General features: G+C 45.6%; 1 protein-coding gene across 2 annotated transcripts in view; it reads right to left on the minus strand.

The window, feature by feature from the left end:
- Positions 1-1,423: 1,423 nt before the first annotated feature.
- Positions 1,424-19,844, minus strand: part of lef1 (lymphoid enhancer-binding factor 1) — a 39,457-nt gene continuing 21,036 nt past the window's right edge. Inside the window, exons 4-12 of one of the 2 annotated variants that reach the window (XM_070919455.1) lie at positions 18,151-18,283; positions 18,090-18,092; positions 14,750-14,840; positions 13,319-13,438; positions 12,361-12,523; positions 11,471-11,578; positions 9,648-9,696; positions 8,951-8,992; positions 1,451-1,503 (exon numbers count right to left, since the gene is read on the minus strand). In XM_070919455.1, the coding sequence (XP_070775556.1) occupies positions 8,958-8,992; positions 9,648-9,696; positions 11,471-11,578; positions 12,361-12,523; positions 13,319-13,438; positions 14,750-14,840; positions 18,090-18,092; positions 18,151-18,283 (702 nt within the window). In that variant the 3' untranslated portion in view covers positions 1,451-1,503; positions 8,951-8,957. Of the gene's footprint in view, positions 1,504-8,950; positions 8,993-9,647; positions 9,697-11,470; positions 11,579-12,360; positions 12,524-13,318; positions 13,439-14,749; positions 14,841-18,089; positions 18,093-18,150; positions 18,284-19,844 lie in introns of both variants that reach the window. The other variant, XM_070919447.1, reaches the window with a different exon arrangement.

Consider the following 19,844-nt stretch of genomic DNA (forward strand, 5'->3'; position numbering starts at 1 on the left):
AGTGATCAAATGAGCCAATGGTGCCTTTTTTTTATTTTTCTTACAAAAAACAAACAAAAAACATGTTGAAACAGTTCAAATATGACCACTTGGGAAGCAAAATGCTACACCAAGATGACAGTGACCCAAAATATGATAATAAAAAAAGGAATTCATCAAGTAATACTAAAATAGAGCATTAAAATCAAAATGTTACAGAGATGCTTGCATGGAATAAACAACATGGCTAAAGACCACACTATTAGCTACCAGAGAGAAAAGACAAAGGTCCATTGCAATAAAAGAAAGACTGCCAAGTGCTGGGGTAAATATATATATCTGCTTCATTTGTCATGTTTTTAGAACAATAAAATATAGGCCTCTGAGCTATCACTCTCGCCTTTGTCCTAATGTTGCCTGCAAAAATACCAAGAAAATTGACATATCCTGACAGTTTTAAAAAGTACACATACTGAGCATTATTTTACATCTGAGCAAGACTCGAGGTCACTATTTGTTACAAATAGTTATCAAAAGAAGCCTTAAGTTTCAATTTTCTGCAAGATGCTTCAACAAGAAAAATGGCTTTCCTGTGTCCAAAGCTTATTTTCATATATACCACTATATAAAAAACAATATTTAAAAAAAAAAAAAAAAAAAATCACTAAAATATACACCGAGAAATTGAAACAAGGGGTTCAAGATACAAAAAAAGCATTCAAAATAAAAACTCAGTCTAAAATGAAAAGCAAATCAAAATGTGGATCCTTTTTTGCACCAACTGGTCAGCAACAAACTAAAATGGCGTGTTGAGGACGTTTCTTAGACAAGATGAGATCCCTCCGTCTTCCTTAGTGCAGTCTAAAAAGAGGTGTTTGGTCGGTCGGGCGAAACCCCAAATGGTCTCAAAAATCCAGGGAGAGAGACAGACGGGGGAGGGGTGGGGTGGGGGGGTGTTGAAGGAGTGAATGTCGGCCTAATGAACTATACAAAGGAACCGAGGTGACAAATAAATTACAGTGACGTAGAAACAGGTGTTTTGGGCGGTGCAGTGGTGAAGTTTGTGCGCACACCAAAATTGCTGCTGTTTTTCAGTGCAGTGCCTTGGATTGCAGTAAAGCTGATTGTAAAAGGAAACTGACAACACACAGACGTCAAATTGATGCTATCTGGACTTTCGGTGAGAGAACGTGGTTGCGTGAGGGTGCTCCTACTAATCATGATTGTCTTGTTCAGTTCAGTGTCTCTACAGCAGGCGCCTTCAGGAAGGGAGTAGAGTCAAACAGTGAAGTGTTTTTGGTGGTGGTGGTGACTGTTGAGGGAAAGGGAGTAGGGTTAGGTTGAGAGGGATGTGTGGGTGGTGGGGTAGGAGGAGGATGGGGGGGGTGGGGGTCCTCTGAGAACTGGAGGCTTCAGTTTGGAGATTTACGGGTCTTCATGGAATCTAACAGGCCTCCATCTCTAGCAGAGGGCCCGTAGCTGCTGCCTTCGCTTTGCATGTGGAGAAATTGTTACGTTTTCCTCCTAAAAAAGAACAAAAAAACAAAACAAAAGAGGAGACAATCAATCAACCACACTAACTATGAAGTAACTTCATCTGTATCCAAAAAAATGCTGCTTTTTTGTCATCAGTGAAGGGGGGGGGGGATTAGAAACACATCAGTAACCCACACCAAAACACTGGTCACATTCACGTCACATTAACCAAAACCAGACATATCAAGATGACTCAGAATGACTCAAGAGTTTCTCATCATGCAAGCATGCCTCTCCGGTTCAGGGAGGGACAAATTACCGTCGTTAACGTCTACTGTACATAATCAATCTTTTTTTTTTTCTCCTTCTTTTTTAGTGTTACAGGTGATTGAATGAAAAGCCTTTGCAGCAGTGTGTGAGCAAAACACTGAACAACAGAGGGGTTATAGGTCAGTGACAGGATGTGGGCCGGTCTAGCTTTGATCTAGTCTAACATGGGGGTTGCCGTGACCCAGCTGGCAGCGCTCCGCTCGTCTTTGCCCTCCCCTGACTGACTCATTCCTCCTCTCGCTCTCTCAAGGCGAGCGCCCAATTGTGTGGCTTCTGGTTGACATTTAGGCCGCCGCTGCAGGTGGGCGTTGGGGAAAACAAGACAAGGAAATGCTCTCCACACAGCAGGATCACCACATTGACCCAGTTGGTTGAACACAAGCGAAGTTCATGAAACTATGTTGGTAATTATCTGAGCCAACGCAGTTCAGGTGCAGATTGACGCCGCTGTGTAAAAAATGTTACCTGACTGCTCAATCCACTTCACAGGACTCTTGTGAAATTGGCCCCTTTCCCTGACAGGGAAATTGTTTGTCAAGCTGCAAAAGAGTTATTTTCCCTCTCATGATCCGGGCTTGAGCTAACAAAACAGAGTTAGCTTCAGTTATTGACAAGCCAAAGAGAGTTATTTTAGACCCGAGCAGCATCAAATAGAATCTGTGATCAAAGTGGAGAGGCAGAGACAGAGGTGGATGGATGCCTCCCGCGACTAAAAAGATGGATGTTTTGTGAAGACGAAAAAAGGAAAAAGAAACGGTATTAGTTTGCTTTTCCCTTGTGGCAAAGCCAAGAGTGTGTTTTTGTAGGAGAGAAGTCAGCTGAGCCCTGCTGCTCGCTGCATCTTAACACTCAAACGTCTTAACACACACACACACACACCACCCTGCAGACTGCTTTACCACATGTGGATAAAAGGGAACAGGACAGAGGCCACCTTTCCCGAGGAGAGCTGACCCTGAGCTGCACAGAGCAGAAACTGAAAGGAGCCCAGCGCTCGGAGAGAAAGAGAGAGCCCCTGTCGCTTTTATTTACCTCCGCCGCCCTCTCTCTTTTCATCCCAGGATCTCAAAGCGGGCCCGCACGCCCGGCACTGCACCCTGTTTCCTGGGGAGCATTTTTCCTTCCCCCACCACAGACATGAAAAGCACTGGCCTTCCTGCCTGGGGAAGAGGCCTGAGGGGCTGCGGGCGAGAAGTGTGTGTGTGTGTGTGTGTGTGTTCGGACGTTTCAAAAAAGGTTGGTGGTAACGGCAGGGGTGTGTACTTGCGTGGTGGTTGGTTGTAGGGGGCACCAGGCCAGCTCTTCACAAGGTCCAGCCGACACAAACACTGGGATTCAGGAGCAACTTGACCCCTCCTCTCCTCTCCCCTCACCTCCCTCCATCTCCTCCTCCTCCTCCCTCTACATTAGTGCTCAGGAATGCCGGCTGGACTTTTTTGCAGGAAATGAAACGCTCCTCTGTTCAGAGGGCTAGCGAAAGGTTTAGTCTCCCCACCCCCTTTCTCTCTCTCCCCCCGATGCCTTTCCCTCTACGGGACGGAGGGAGGGAGGAAGGAGTTGGACAAGCTCTCGCCTAGCTTTTGAAGTGTGGGAGGTTAAGATAACTGGCACAACCTCGCGTCTCAATCGCCGCTTTCACCTCCCAAGCCAAATCAAAGTGCCTGCAGCTGGGGCCCTCCTGCCTTATAGCCCCCTAACCTCCAAACCCACCGACCCACCCACCTCCTCAGCTCCCTCTCTCCCCACACACAGCTCTGGGGTTTCTTTTGGTGCCATTAAAAAGGAAAACACCGCCGACAAATTGCTCTAAAAATAAGCCAAGTGGAGAGAGGTGTCTCCAGCTCAGGCTGAGGCGCAGACTTTACCATGGCAGAGAGAGAGAGAGAGAGAGAGAGAGACAGAGAGAGAGAGAGACAGACAGAGAGAGAGAGACAGAGAGAGAGAGAGAGAGAGAACTTGAGAGATGAATCCAGTTTATTACAACTAGTATCTTTTTTTCATAGTTTTGGCCATCATTCTTATCAGTTATGATAACATCGTATTTATCACGTTAATTGTTAAGATCTGGGACCATAAAATATAAAAATACACACAACTACGGTTTGTACAGCAGGTTGAACAAAAATATTCTCCATTTACTTTATATAATGCAGAAAAGCAGCTGATTTGAGGTCATTTACAAGCAAAATGCTCCCATCGACCAATTGATTACTGACGTACAATCAGCAGGAGTTACAAGAGCCATCACTGATGAATGTCGTTGGTTCAGACTGAAACAGACCAAATATTTCTGTCAGTGTCTTTCTAATCCGATGTGTACATGAATAATGAAACCGCTGCCTCTTTTATTTCCACCTGAGATCCAGCAAACACAAAGTGCCAACCCTGAGTTACATCATCCACTGAGGTCAGCCTGGCTCAGACTAACAGACTTGCGAGCTGTAGTACGTAATTGTCCACACATTTAGATAAGAGTCTGGTGCGGAGGCGTGTCTCGGCAGTGACCTTGGCCTGGATCGTACAGCTGGCTTTTGTGACACCTTTTCGAAAGGGAGCCTCCTCTCTACATTTGTGGCAGTGCCACTTTTCAAAAGGGGAAAATAAAACGAGAAAAAAAAACGAGGGAAAAAAAAAAAAAGACAACTGGAAGACAATGCAATGTTTGAAACAAAATCCTCTGCACTGTCATCACTTTGTTCAGCTCTGAGACCTTCAGCATAAAAGAAATTGCTCCTTTAAAACAAAAAGCATTTAAATTTTTAACCTCCAATCAAAGGCAGGCTCAGGGGATGTTGTATCATTACCACAGGGGCTATCAGAAACGAATAAGTCAGTCAGGAGGGGCTGAAACTAAAAGAGGGAAGAGAAAGAGTGTTAAATATTAGGGAGAAGGGAAGGGTGGGGTCTGATTGTGGTCATAAGGGGAAAGGGGAGGGGGAGTCACCAAAACCCCAAACCTCAGGCATGTGTGGGTGAGACTAGGGGAGTACAGGAGGAGTGGGGGAGGTAGTGGGAGGCGCTGCCCACATCTGAGGCGGCGTCGCTGGGGGCCCGGGCAGCTGAAGTCTGGCCGTGTGCCCCCGCACAGCTCAGTCTGAGCTGCTGCAGGCCAGGGGGGAGGAAGGGAGGGAGGGGGCTTGCTGCACAATGACTGCTCCCTCTGCTGTGGTTTCGCTTCAAAGGCCTCCGCCGCCACTTATATTCACCGTCAGGACAGAGGAGCAGAGCAGGAAAAGGAGGAGCAAAGAGGGGAGTAAAGAGGCAGAAAATGAGTGAAAGAGGGGAAAAAATAAGATTGAGCTGGGGGTGAGGGTTTTCCCTCCTTTAACAATGGCCAGACTGAGTAGAGTAAAATAAAAATAAACTGCACCACTGTCCTCTTCCTGTCTGTGCCCCCGTGTTACCTGGAGGCCTTTCATTCAGAGATAAGCATCTCACGTTTTTTTTTTTTTTTTTTTTAAAAAGGTCACATATGTCCGCCTCTTCCGAAAAGGGCTGCAGTGCCTCAAGGAGCCACAGGGGTGAGGCTGGGGGGGTGGGGGGGGGGGGGGGATAGACGGAGGGAGAGAGAGAGAGGAAGTGGAGAAGACATCACAAAAAGCCAAGAGACTGGACCCTCATACTGTTACTGCAGCTGGCCAAACCACAACACAATAGGCCCGTGACTCAATCAAAACAAATTTCAAGCCCCAGTCTAAACAATGGGAGCACTACAGCTTCATTTTCTCACATGTAAACAAAGACCTTTAAGAGGGTTATACCCCCCACCCCCAAGGTTTTTTTATGTCAAATAAAGTTGCCAGGCCAGGATACAACCATGTCAGTGTAAAAGATTTGTACTGATGAGCTAAAACCGCATATGCATACTTAAAATTACATCGAGTTTGACATACTGCCACCCTCTGGAAGTCCATATACTCTGTGCTGAGAGGGTCATTTTTCTTCACAGAGCCGGCTTTGTGGAGGTCAGGGGAGTGAGGGAACGGGAGGACTGTGGGGGTGAACATTTCCGAATCTATTTCCTACCCACAGAAACATTAGCCAGGGCGTCGCTCTGATTTAAGCCCAAACCCCCACCCACCCACTCCTAACTATTTTTGCTTCTTTTTTTTTTCGTGTACAGTTTTAAAAACATCCTCTCATCTCCTGTGTGCTGCTCAGAGCAAGACCCAGAGTCAGTGTGTTTTTTTTTTGTTTTTTTTTTGGGGGGGGGGGTTTGCAATTCGGATTCCTTCCCCAATTATCCCAGGTCACTAATAAGGCGGGTGTGGAGGCACTGGGCTGTGCCGCTGTGGCCTAGAGGCTCTGTGCCAAATTGAAACGACTCGGGAAATAGAGGCAGACGCTGAATCTTGCTTAATTGCAGCCGGAGTGTGTGGCTGCCTGCTCAGATGTGTGTGTGTGTGTGTGTGAGGGAGAGAACTGTGCAGAGAGTGATGAAGGTCTGAGAGACAAGATGAGAGGCAACAAATAAAAAGAGGGAAAAGGGAAAGAAATGAGGGATGGAGACTGAAGGATGAGTGGCAGTCGAGTGAGACTGGGTAAACTCAGAACTCGAGAGAATGAGGGATTTTCTTCTGGCCCTCTTCTTACCCTCCCTTTCCCCCGAACACACTCGCCCTCCTCTCTCCTCTTCTTCCCTGCTCGCTCATCAAAGTCTTTTGACAGCTGACTTCTGGCTGCACACATCAGAGGGAGAGACAGAGAGGAGGAGGAGGAGAGAGAGTAGCCACCAAAGCTCCTGCTTGGACAACACTTTCTTTCATGTTTCTGGACCAGGACTTGTGGTTAGAAATGACCCTCAGTGCACTTACCAGACCTTAATCATTGTAAAGCATCTTTTTTAAAAAAAAAGCCAAGATATCCGAGATCATGTGACTGAAAATAAAACCTCTTGCACAACTGTTTGGGCAAAAAGATGTCCATTTTGCATATCAACAAAAGGGCACCTTCATAAGTCTGAGCAAGATGACTCACATGCAGTTTTGTGGCAGTTTGCAAGTGTTTGCAACTCCATGGGCCCCGCTAGCCAGATTAAAAAGGGCACCTTTGTTAAGAGTGTCTCCCCCCTGTGAAAAAAATGTGCAGCGGCTGAAACAGGAGAAAGCCTGGAGGGCACGTATGTGTCTCGGCCAGATAACTATCTCAAAAGGCTGTGAATCAGCGGGCTTAGTCAGACAAAAAGGCTGACAGGGCGAGAGGAGCAAAATAAAGGAAGGGTGCAGAAACGGTGAAGAAAGGTGGAGTAAAACTGCACATTTCCAGTCAGCGTAAGAAAAAGAAGGCTGGTGCACGGAGTGACGAGGGGAGGAGACAGAAACCCTCGTTTCACATTGTCAGAGTAATGACTTCTCAGAGTGCTGTTCCACTGTGGTGAGAGCCAGCTGTGTGGCGGACCCAGTGTTTGACATGCTAAAGATAACAAAAGAGAACCAACGGCAAGCCATAAAACACTGCTCAAAAACACTCAACTCCTGGTTTGCCTCACAGGCAGAAAAACTCAGCCGAAGCCATAAAATATGTTAATATGAACATGCATTAAGTCAATTTTCCCTTCATAAAATCTACCTAGACTGAAGCATTTCACTTTATTATGCTGAATATTCTTCATTATGACTGCACAAGCACTAAAAATATCAACTAATGGAGCAAACGTTCACTGTGTTTGAACCACCACACACACACAAAAAAAAGGTGTTCAAATTGTGCCTTCAAATTTAACTCATTAACAAATTTCCTTTCAGATTTTTCATATGGAGCAGAGACAGATGGGGTAGGGGCTAGGGCAGATGAAAAGAAATAGACAAACGAGTTCATTTAAAAGATGTTTTTGGCGTCTACACCGAGCTAACCTCAATCCAGCTCTTTGGGATCTGCATAAATTGAGGGCTTGGGGAGTTGTGGCAGTATCCTTGGTATTATGCATATTAGTTTAAGGCTGTCACTGAGAATCAGCAAGGGTGTCCATCCCGCTGCGGCTAGGCGCTGCTAATTATTGGATCAGAGATAAAGTGCTTTTTAGCTCTCTCTGCGCTTTGAAAACCGGCTGTGGCGAGAGAGAGAAAAAAAAAAAAAAGAGGGAAAAGAAAAGCAGCCCAATTTTGGGTTCAGAGAGAGCCACTGGGTCAGGAATCGATCAAGTGGAAAACCTTTGTCTGGTTGGGGTGATTTCGACGTAAGACCAGATTTGTCACATCTGCCTGGCTTTTTCTGCCGCCGAGAGAGAGCGGAACAACAGGATGCTGCCAGACTCTCGCAGGGAGGGGAGAGGAAGGGAAGGAGAGAGAAAGATCCAGAGAAGAGTAAAGACGACTGAAGGAGGGAAAATAGAGTTGCCTTTGCCACATATTGGGAACGTTAATCCTTCTTTCAACCCAAAAAAAGGGCAGGTGACAGTTCATTGAGGGTTTGACAGGTCATCTGAATCAATATTTCTCAACATATCATTCACATGTAAAAAAAAACGACTACGGAGTGCCTTTGTTATGAAGGAATTATAGACACCCTGAAACCCCAGATACCATGAAATCTTATTAAGGTATAGCATCTCATTAAGTTCCTGCCAAACAAGCTGCTGAATCCTGCTCCGCTTCACAAAGATGCAGAGAGACAACACATGTAGTCCATATGGGGCTGAGCTGTAAAAAAAAAAAAAAAAAAAAATGTTCTGGGCCAGTAAAACTGTTCTCAGATGTATTATTTAGTCCATGTTTAGAAAACACAAGTGGATGAGTTGTCTGATTTATTAAGCAATACTTTTTATTTGGACATTTTTCTAACGCATGATGGAAGAAAAAATAAGCCATCAACTGCTGACACAACAAATGATCATTCATCCAACCAGTGCTCAACACAAAAACATTCAATCGACCAGTTCAGCATACACACACACACACACACACACACACACACACGCACGTTTCCACACACACGCGGAGAAAATCCAATGCCTATTGTGCCGAGGCCATTGAGCAAACTCCGCACACAAAGCACAATCCCTCTTCAGGCCTTAACACCGCTGACACAATGACTATGGCGAGGTTAGGGTGGACCTTTTTAGGATTAGTCTGTGAGTACATACTCTCAAGTCAGTGTTTAGCAGTTTCAAAAGACTTGACATATATTGAACTGATCAGACAGGGAGGGGATAGAGGGTTTGTCTTACCATTGTCTCAGATGTACGCCGTTTTCATTCTCTGGCCTGTACCTGCAGAAAATTGCATCTTTTTAAAATAAATTTTGGAGGTATCTGGACGGCATAGATCTTTACCGTCCATTTGGCCTACACAGTGTGCAGACCCCGAAAAAATACTGACATTTTACTTAAGATGTAATTCTCAATGGATTACAGTTGCAGTGCTGAGAGGAGGCTCATAAGCGCAGCTAAACAAGGTCAGCAGAAAGACATACTGTAGAGCAGCAGGCAAACAAATAGTGCAAAGCCCAGAATCGGTAAGTAGTCGTATAGAATGGACAGACTAATCCCAAAGTAGGTGTAACGTGAAGATGGGGATGAAAGAGAGGTAAGGGACAAATGGACAGAGGGATGTATACAAAGAAAGTCTGTAAGAAAACTGAGTGAAGGACTATGCTGCCTGCACAGAATCAAGCCAGTCTACTGAAGCCAGAATTAGTTTGGTTACTACTTGTCAGTTTTATAGGCGTTTGTCCCTGTCTACCGGGAGATTAGTTGTTTGCTTTTACAGCTTTACAGAGTGTGCATTGATAAAAATGCAGCAGTATACTATAAAAGATGATGTGTAGGTCTGTGGAAAGATGGTGCAGCTCACAACTTCAAAATGCGACAGACAATAAAAAAAAATAAAAAAAAAGAGGAAGGAACTGGAGGGGCCGTTGCTTACCTGTGGCCGTTTCCTGCATCTTCTCCCTCTTCCGCTTCTTCTTCTTTCCCTAAAAAATATACAGAGGAACACATAAAGTGTGGCTCCAGCACTCACGCTCACTAGACCACTCTGGTATCCTGCTGCTGACTGCCATGTTCACTCATCCCCTGCTGGGCAACCAACCAGCATCCCTTGGACTCCGGACTCCACTGCAAACTGCCACGCTGAGAGGGACGGACCAACCAAGAGTCCGAGCTGATGTTGAGTGTGCTCTACCTGCTTTCAACTGGTTTTTCTTTCTGACATTTTTAGGCCTTTTTTGAGTTGGGACCATCCTAACCGAATAGAGCTAGCTCATCCTGCTGTTGTGACAAGCCTTTGCCACATTTCCACTACCCTTGAAGTCCCTCTAATGACATATATTAACATGCAGTGCAATTAAAAATGCTCACTGTAATTAGGCTAGTCTAGCTCAATGACTGTGAAGAGCGCCACTCTCTTTCCAGCGAGGTGGTGGGAGTGTGTAAGGATTTATAGCTTATGCTAAATCCCCAGGGGGGAGACTATAGGTATAGATAGCAGCGTAGAGTCGCTCTAGTCAAATATGAGCAGCACTTTGGTTTCCTGCTGCAAAGTCTGCTAATCCACTTATTCATGAGCTAATCTGCCTTCTACTGCTGCGGCAGACAGGGAAGAAGAGAGCCTAAGTGAGAGTGGGTGAGAGAAAGGATGAGAGAGGGGGTACACAGCAAAACTATGAATGCTAGGCGCTCTCCATGCCAGTGCGTTACCTATTTTGGGTGTTTCCAGGCACGATGTGTACAGCTGAAGATTTTGTTTGTGGGAGGGGTCACAGAATAGCGCTTCTTACTTGTAAGAAATGTTTTGCGTTGAACATATCGCTTCCCTTTATCTCTTTGGTATGCCAAGTAGAAAGCCATTCCTCTACTCCTTTTTTTTTTTTTCTTCCTACCCATCAAATATGTTTGTACCAACAAAGCTGGAAATTAAATGGGAACTGGGCTAACTGTCACTAGCTGATGCTGTGTATCTTTAACTGTGCTATGCTTCACTGGGAGCAGAGCTGTGAAACTGTCTCCCCCCTCAGCGAGGCATTTTGGCAGCGGAGCAGTGGAGGCAGAAGGAGGAGGGATGCTGTCGGTGTCCGAGGGGAGGCAGATAAACACCACAAAGCACTTTGGTGGTGGAGTGAATGTGAGTGCCGGAGCCACACTTTTAATAAAAGACTGGTGCTCTCTCTCACAAATTCATACACACCACAGACACAGAGACAGATTTGACAACTTCCATGCAAATACGCAAACACGTATGCACACGCACGCAGACTGTAATAAACACCAAAAACAGACTGCATCTTCAATCCAGCTGAACCTCCCACATTCACAAACAAAAAGGGGCAGCGAGAGGAGCAAAGGTTGCTGCTGCCGAATGCTGCATGTACGATCCAGCCTCCTCAGCTCAGTCTAACAGGTGCTTTTTACATCCATGCCGGTATGGAACATCAAAGACGAGGATAACCATTACCAGGCAGTTTTCACTTACTGTGGCAATAATAATGTCTATGGTACTACAATCCATTTTAGTGTGGATGGTAATATAACAGTGAATCACAGAGTTATGAATTACACATTAGGCTGAAACAAAGGGTCCACAAATGGACCCCATTAGCATGAAGCCGACTAGTGTGAATTAGTGTGTGTGTTGTCATTATTGTGTGCCATTTAAAGAACCAGTCATGCGACACTGACATAAACAAACAACATAAATCAACATACACACAAGCACGCGCACCTCTGCCAATCTGTTCTGTTGATACTTACATAATTGTCTCGAGCAGACCAGCCTGGGTAGAGCTGCATGTGGAGCTGCCGTTCCTTGCGGGCTAACTCATAATACTTAGCTTGCTCTTCCCGAGATAAAGCATGCCACTGTTTCAGTACAAAGGAGATTAGGGGAAAAATAGCATACAGTCAATAACTGGCATGCACTTGCATGTTCCCTGCATAGAGAAGTGTGCTGGTGTTTTGGTAAAAAAAAAAAATAAAAAATCTCCTTTTCAACTTCCAAACGTTTGGTGTAGAGAAAGAGGGGGATAAAAGAGAGACAAAGAAGAAGGGGGACACATGATGAAGAGATTAACATGCACAAGAGTCGGAGCGAGGGAGAGAAGAGAAGGGAAAAAAACTTTGATTTCATATCAAAACACTGGTTCCAATTTAGCAGCGCTTTTTATTCAAACTATGTCAGCGAGCAATTACTCTATGCAGGCCACAAACTAGGCTTTGCTGTGGCTGGCTGCCTCAACCGCTAGGCCTATTCGTTAAGGCTTTTAACATGGCTCTGTGGTTCCACTCTTTTCCCAATCCTCAAAAGGAACAAATTTTGTCATTTCCAACCGTGCCATTATCCAGGCATATTTTATTAAAGCCAATTTGATGAAATGTCAGTTAGATAGGCAGTCTGTATCTGTGCTGCTGAGAGGGAAGTAATTGGCTGGGGCAATCATTACGACAATAATGACAACTAGTTCATAAAAAGACTGTATGTTAATAGAGAGAGGAATACTTCTTAAACTAATTGGGCCTGGGAAGTCAGTCCATGCAGTCTCTTTAGAGCCTTGGCTTGAACTGTGATCTGTTGGTGATTTAACTCAAAATCAACAACGATAAACTTGAGTGACAGACAAAGAGACTGAGGTCGGTGTACCTACCCTTCGTCCCAGGATCTGATTGATGGCAGCGCTCTCCTTCAGCGTGCACTCGGCGACCACATTCGCACGCATCTCTTTCATGTAGAGCATGAAGGCGTTTAGCGGCTTCTTGATGTGCGGTCTTTTGGGCTCCTGCTCCTTTCTCTGTTCGTGCTGAGGTTTCCTGTAAAGACAAAACAAAAAAAACAACACGGATGGAGGTAAAGAAGAGGAGGAAACAAAATAGTTTGAAAATGAGAGAATGAAAAAGAAGACAGAGATTGTGGTGCCGCAATGGCGACAAAAGCAGCGAGGGTCTGGTTGCTCTCAGCCAATAGTGAGGCAGCGCGTGAGGGTTTGCCACCCCATGGGCCCCCTACCTCTTTAATCATGTGCAGTTGTACAGTCGTAGCCCTTCATGCAGAGAGATTACTTCACCAGTAATGGCAACCAAACCTTCCCGTCCACAGCACATTGGCAATCGCTTCAAACCAAATGCTCAAAAACTCAAAGGGACTCTGCTCCCAATCCTGACTTACTTTCTAATAACCTTTTTGATACTAGTACAGTCTTGGTACTGCGATGGCCATGAATAATGGAAATATCAGTGATAACCACTTCAGGGCGCTCGCAGCACTTCCCACTGCACACACTGGGGATGTGAATTCAGTTCATCCGAGCACTAATCTAGGACCTGTATCTGTTGCTGGCTAAGTGTGTTGTGATCCCTGAGGCCAAATGAAGCATAGGCCTGTTATCAGTAGAGCACGGGCCCTCACTGCTTATCTGCTCACATCAAGGGAATGAGAACAAGGCTCTGACAGAGGGTTTGTTCAGCAATGGCCTACTGTAGTGGTGGAGTGCACAAATACCTGGAAGTATGTCGTCTCAGAAAACTGCTCATAGAGGGGGTGAGGGGAGGAACAGAGGCTTAATAAAAGTGTGTGAGGGTGTTTGATTTTGTGTTTGCGGGACTCACATGTGCATGAGATCTGTTTCATGCAGAGGCTCGTGTTTGACCTGTGGGTTGACGATGGCCGGGTGGGGGATCCCTGTGGCGTGGGGACCTGGGGGGCCGGGCACCATGTGGTGTGAGAACCTGCAATAACAGTAGACGGCAGACGTTGATTAATTAAAGAGGACGGAGAAGGACAGTAGCATGGAAAGGGTCCCCTAAAGGCCTCCTAAGTGGGAAAAAAACAACTCTCAGAAGTGATAGTGGATGCACACTTGCAACAGCGCACACAAAGAAGGAAAGAAATATTTATTTGCGGAAAAGACGACAGTGAGAACAGAGTCACTGGTTGTGGCTGGATCTTGTAGCTCTAGATCTTTTATGGCACCAATTTCCTGCAATATTAGATGTATATATCTTTAGTATTCTTAAAATCTGTTTCAATTTGTTTGACTTTCCTTCAGAGCTGCTTTGAATACACAGTTATGCTAAACATGAGGAAAACTTTAGATATGCTTTTTCCCCCTGGTCAGCTCAAACCCTTTGAGACCATTTTTCTGAAATAATAAATAATAAGAGTTTGTTTCTTGCCATCAGTGGGTCCATAATGTCTTCATCACCGTTTTCCATTTTGTTCCATTTTTTTTGTTCTTGTGTCAACACTCACTTCATCATGCTGTGGTTATGTTTCAATCAACTGGTTGCTGGTTTTTGAAAATGTTTGTTATAGACAAAAAGATTCTTGTGAAGCATGGAATTTACTGATCAGCAATGTTCAGTACTGCAAACACAATGCTTCCTCTGTACAAGGGACTTGTTGTGGGACTTGTCAGGTGGAAAAGTGAGACAAAGTTCCTAAACCAAAAAATGGGCTAATATACTGTAGGTGTTCAGATTTAAGGGGGTCTGAGGAGGAAAGCACGAGGAGACCGTCTGGGCTTCAACCGTCGCCTGATCCTGCACCCTCCATCTGGCTTCACTCAGTGTATGCCTAAAGCTCCATCTTTACAAACATCATGCTGGCAGAGAAAGAGATAGTGAGGAAGAAGAAAGAAGGAGGGTAAGATATGATGAACAATGGCAGTGACAAGGACGCAGTCAAAAAAAAGGACAAATGAAAAGAGGCAAAAGATACAAAAAAAAACATGAAGTGAGGCTCAGAGAGAGAAGTGTTTCCAGGAAGCTTTGATGAGGGTTAAGCAGCCATATGGTTATGCAGGGGCACGTATGCAGTGATGTGTTTGACATGTGCTGGGCACACAGAGGAGCAGTGTGGCTGAAACAACAGCAGACCTCCCTGTGTAGGCTGCTGCTGCAGGCCACCATTCCTCCATTCAGTACACAGAGCTAGCCTAGTATCAGTGTGCATCTGATGTGAAGAGACAGGACAGTAATTGCTCCTTGTTTACATCAATCAACTGTGCATGCTTTTGCTTTTGTCTGTCTGTGACTCACCATCCCAGCGGTGGCGTGATCTGCCCCACTCCTCCAGGAGACAGGGAGTAGAAGTTGGGCATGTCTGGTCCAGGATGATGCCTCGGCATTCCTAGACAAACAACAACGGGACACAACTGTTAGAAAATGTCGAAATCCAGTTTTTCCAATTATATGTGCATCCTGTGGAGTATCAATTGAAATGTGACCGTAAACCAGCAAGTGCCAGAAGTTCAGTTCAGTGTCAAAACTACAGCAACACTTGTATAAAGAACAACTTTATTGTAAGACCAACGTGTTTCGGCTCATGGCCTTCATCAGGGTCCTTATAAAACTCATTACAAAACAAGTGTATCCATATACTGAGCAACAACTTTGTGAAAGTTCATTCTTGACCTTGACAAAAGAAAACAACTCAAGGTCTACTTGCTAGCTTTAATCCATGACAACTGGGCGAACATCTGCTGAGGAAGACTATGAGCTACAGTTGAAAACAAACTGTAGCAGTAGTGGAGCTTGAAGATTTTTTTTGCTTAAAACCTATTACTCCGGTGCACATGTCGGGGCTTGAACGTGCTTCTTGACCTCACATTATCAACCAGTAAGAAAAGGATAATATTTCCCCCGCTTAGCTCGAGTCCTTCCAGTGCATTTCAGCGTCTTTAAGCTGGTTAATTGAGGCTTCCTCTTTGTGGCAGAAGCTACAGCTCTCCCTGTAGACACGGGATTGACTTGGACTAACTGTCGGTGGATCTTCAGGACTAAGCTCCTCCATCTCCAGCTCGCCTGCTCCAGCTGGGTTTCAAGGTTGAGGGGTCCCTTTTTGTAGGAAGACTTAACTGGGAACGGGGCTGTAAGATGACTAAAATTTAACGAAATTTGTAACGACTCACGTCCTCTTGTCTAACACAGATCTGTTTTTCATTTTAGAGCTGAGCGAGTAATAATACGATTGAACGTCTGTAGATATCAGGAATAACTGTTCATCCACAGAGAAGCACAATGTGTGTACATGTGTGCTCAAACACACACACACACACACACACACACACACACACACACACACACACACACACACACACACACACACACACACACACAGAAAGAAAAGAGGGCAAATGCCTCCAGATTAGCACCATCTTCTAATCCCTGCTGGAGCCAGCCTTTTCTGCCTGCCTCTATCTTTTCTCTTCCTCTTTCTCTCTCCAGGCTGTGGTCTGAAGGGGCCTCCCTCCTCAGAGAAGCAGGGCGAGCGGGGGGCTTATATCTCCAAAGCCAATGTTGCAGGCTGGATTCATAGCGTGCATAGCACTACCCCCTGCCCACTAATCCACCACGCAACACTCCTGAGGGCCTTCCTGAGGGCAGAAGGGAAGGAGGCAAGGGGTGAGGCGGTGAGGGAGGAGGAGAGAGCCCCAGCGTGTTAACCTTGTCACTCACACCCCTAAGGTGCCTAATTACTCACTCCCCTATTCACACGTTCCTGTCGACACCCAACAAGGCTTCACACTCGCATTTCCTCTCACAACGAGCAACTCCAACATGATTCTCATTGAAAAACACGGAAATAATCTAAATTCAAATGATTTGAGTGTTCTCATGTTGTGTTTAAATTCTTTTAAACAAAAAACATATGAAGTTTAAATGTAACATGTTCAAAGCCCCCCCCCCCCCCCCCCCCCCGCTCGCCCTTCTGTCCGGCGTTGCGGCCCTATGCATATTAGAGCTCATAATGAGAAAATCCATGATTGTTTTTCATAATTAACGAGCAGATCAAAGTCTGAGCCCACTAAGGAAGGCAGAGTAGCAAATGGTCGATATGAGAGAGAGAGAGAGAGAGAGATTTCGTTTTGAGCATCTTCAGTTTAGCTCTGCTGGTATACACACTTGAATATGCCCAGGGAAACCATTTGCAGCTAATTCTGCAACTGGATTGCTTGGACATGGATTTCTGTTGGGCTGCAAGTGCAAAGATCAAATATAGTAAGAAAAAAAGACCTCCAGGGGTCTTTTCTGCTCTTCAGTGTTTGTCAGAAACTTGGTGGATCTCTGTGGACCGGCAAGACCAACACGCACAGTAAAAACGCAGAGCACTACCTCATAAATTGTACTACATGACAACAAATTTCTCAAATCTAATGCGTGCATGTGCACACAGTGTAGTTGCTGCTCAATTCCGTGTCAACACAATTCTCTCCTGCTTCCATTAGAAAAATATTCAACAAAATGTGTCTGATGCATGATTCCTCTGACATATGTGGAGCACACTTTCTTTATCCGTCTCACTCCCTTCATCTCACTACACCGTGTGCTCTCGTGCTCAGTTCTACATTGTTATTTATAGCTGGTCCCTCAGAACCTCCCAGCCTCATCATCATCTTCATCATCGCCTACATCCTGTCTGATCCCTCTCCTCCTTTTCAACTGGCAGGCGCAGGAGAAGAAAGCCGGGAGAAGAGAAAAGGTGCGGGGACAAAACTATGGAGGGCCCACGTCTTTTCGCATACGAGAGAAAGCTGCCAAAGTCTCCAGCTGCGCGGGGCTGAGGAGCTCCTCTGCAGCTGTCAGAGCTGGAGCTTGATGTTGTTACTGAGAGGCAAAGAGTGCAGAGGGAGAGGGCAGCAGAGCTCAGCGCGCCGTCCCACCGGCAGCTTCAAATGAGTTCATGTTTAGAGCTGATGGAAAGGACAGTGCTGTGACACATTTTGGTTTGCGTGTCTCTATTGATTTCCTGACAGTGTTGGCAGATACACCTCAGGTATTGGTTCAGTTCACCGTTCAGCTTTATTACGACACTTTGAATAAAATCACACTTTATATCTGAGTTCGCAAAGCATAAACGAGGACTGTGGTAACCCCGTTCAACCCTGTTTCTCTAAGGGTGATGTGTAAAACTTTAAGACTTCTGAATTCCAGTTGAAATAAAATTTAACAATTCATATTGACTAAATCTGGTACTGTAAAATCTCTCCATTAAAGCCCTACTGGGGAGTAACATGCAATCACGCTCATTATAATATTACATTAAATACAGTCTTCGCTGATGTGATCATAAAATATCAGTTACAGTCAAGTTAAGTTTTTGTCCCACAGCGATCCCTGGTCTCATGTTAACTTAGATAGAAAAGATCCCGCTGACTTCCACCCAGTGAGGTATACAGATTTTAAATAATGAATGAAAAAGAGAGCACTGGTTTCGGATCTGTATCGACATACACCCTAATTAAGACTCCTTCTTTTGCTTACTGAAGTAGTTCAGATTCTGTCCATTTTGAAAATATTGCTACTGAATTTGAAATAAGTGATGACATCCAGAATGTTAGGGAACATGGAACATTCACAAAGCTCTATTACAGCGAACCTGCTGCCACACAGTGGTTGTAGTTTTGTGTCATGTTCTGATCCATTCGCTTGGTCTCTACCTTGTTTGTTGTTGGCATCCTGGGGGTGATGACCAGAATGGGATCCTGGGGCGAAGTGCTCGTCACTGTACGTGATCAGCGGGGTGAGTGGGTGGACTGCATGGGACGGCTGCACCACGGGGACTTTGTTGGACTGAGGAGGAAAAACACAACAAGATTTAGAAACAATATGAAAGAGTGGTGACTTACATACAGCTTCAACTGCATAGTTCCACATGATGTGGGGACTGGTACTGCACTAGTGGGAGTGATCTGCCTCCTTGCTGATGTGGGTGAAGCTTAATAGTATGGTCAAGGAAAAAAAAAGTAAACGCCTTCAATTTCTTCTCTTCTAGTAGCCTGAGCCCAGCACCTCAAAACTTTGTTTAGCCTAGGTCAGCAGGAGCGAAAACCCTGTTCCCCGAAGGAAGGAGGAAAAACAAGTCAAAGAGGTACATGAGCATGTTTGAGACAGCAAAAGAGAGAAAGACGCAAACAGAGCTGGAGGGAATAGGAGTGAACAGGCGATAGAGCAGAGAGAGGGGAGAGAAAAGAGAGATTCGCAGGGTAGAGTTAGAGCAGAGGTCTAAGGCGGGAGATCAAAGGCAGTCATTAGCTGGTGAATAAGGGGAGTTCATTACAGAGCAAGAGCCGGGGGAAGGAGAGATGAGGGATGGAGGAGGAGGAGAAGGGGGGTTGAGTATGGAGAGAGAGCGCGCGAGTAAGACAGATGTCTGCAGCGGTACTTAATGCAGGGGTAATCACGTCAACAGTGGCCTGGCCACAGGCCCCCCATCCCCGGCTGACCTGCGCCCTGACAACTAAAATAGGCAGAGCCAGGCCCAAAAAAACCCGGCCCCAACCCCCAGCCAACAGCGCTTACATGCTTCAGCAGCACTGAACACATGGTAATGCTTAGCCATGCTAAATCTACTATTCACAATCTGAGCCCAGAGCTGAGCTGGAGTCAAAATATCACCTCCACAGGATATATGGCTAATCAGAGAGACATCAGTTCACTGTTGGGTGAGACACGTCTTACACCAAGCAGCTCCCACAAGCTTTGAATCAAAGAGTTGCATGAAAACTGTAATCAGAGGCTCTCACGGGAACAGTCACCTGATTAATAATGTTGTGGAAGAGCTCCTTTAAATTTAGTATGAGCGCACATTTCTGAGGAGACGAAACAAACAAGGGACTGTTCTTTATTAGCTCACACTTTGTTGTCCTTGTGAGGTGTCCAAGGTGACATTCCTGCAGTGCTAAGTGGTGATTGGTGCCCCTCCTCGCCCACTCCGACCACACACACACACACACACTCACAAAACCCCTTGGACACAAGAGCGGCTGGAATGTCCGCTTTTCCCCGAACCTCTCGCAGACTGGCACCGGTCTCAACTTAAGACCCCCCTTTCCCTCTCCCCACCTTCTGGGAACGTCCTAACCGCGAACACAAAGGGCAGTATGTGTGGCGTATGTGTGTGTGTGTGTGTGTGTGTGTGTGTGTGTGTGTGTGTGTGTGTGTGTCAAAAAAGATCTCAGTATCCTCAACCACATGACGCGTCATCTGCATCAGACTCCTTATCGGCCTGGGAATCTCCTCTCCCAGGGCCAATTTCTTACCCAGTTCCTCTCTTGATATGAGCCTCATATGCAATCATCTTGCACAGTCCACATTGTATCATTTGAGATCACACACACTGCCAACTTCAAAA

The sequence above is a fragment of the Enoplosus armatus genome, chromosome 2, assembly GCF_043641665.1.
Source record: "Enoplosus armatus isolate fEnoArm2 chromosome 2, fEnoArm2.hap1, whole genome shotgun sequence".
Lineage (NCBI taxonomy): Eukaryota > Metazoa > Chordata > Actinopteri > Centrarchiformes > Enoplosidae > Enoplosus > Enoplosus armatus.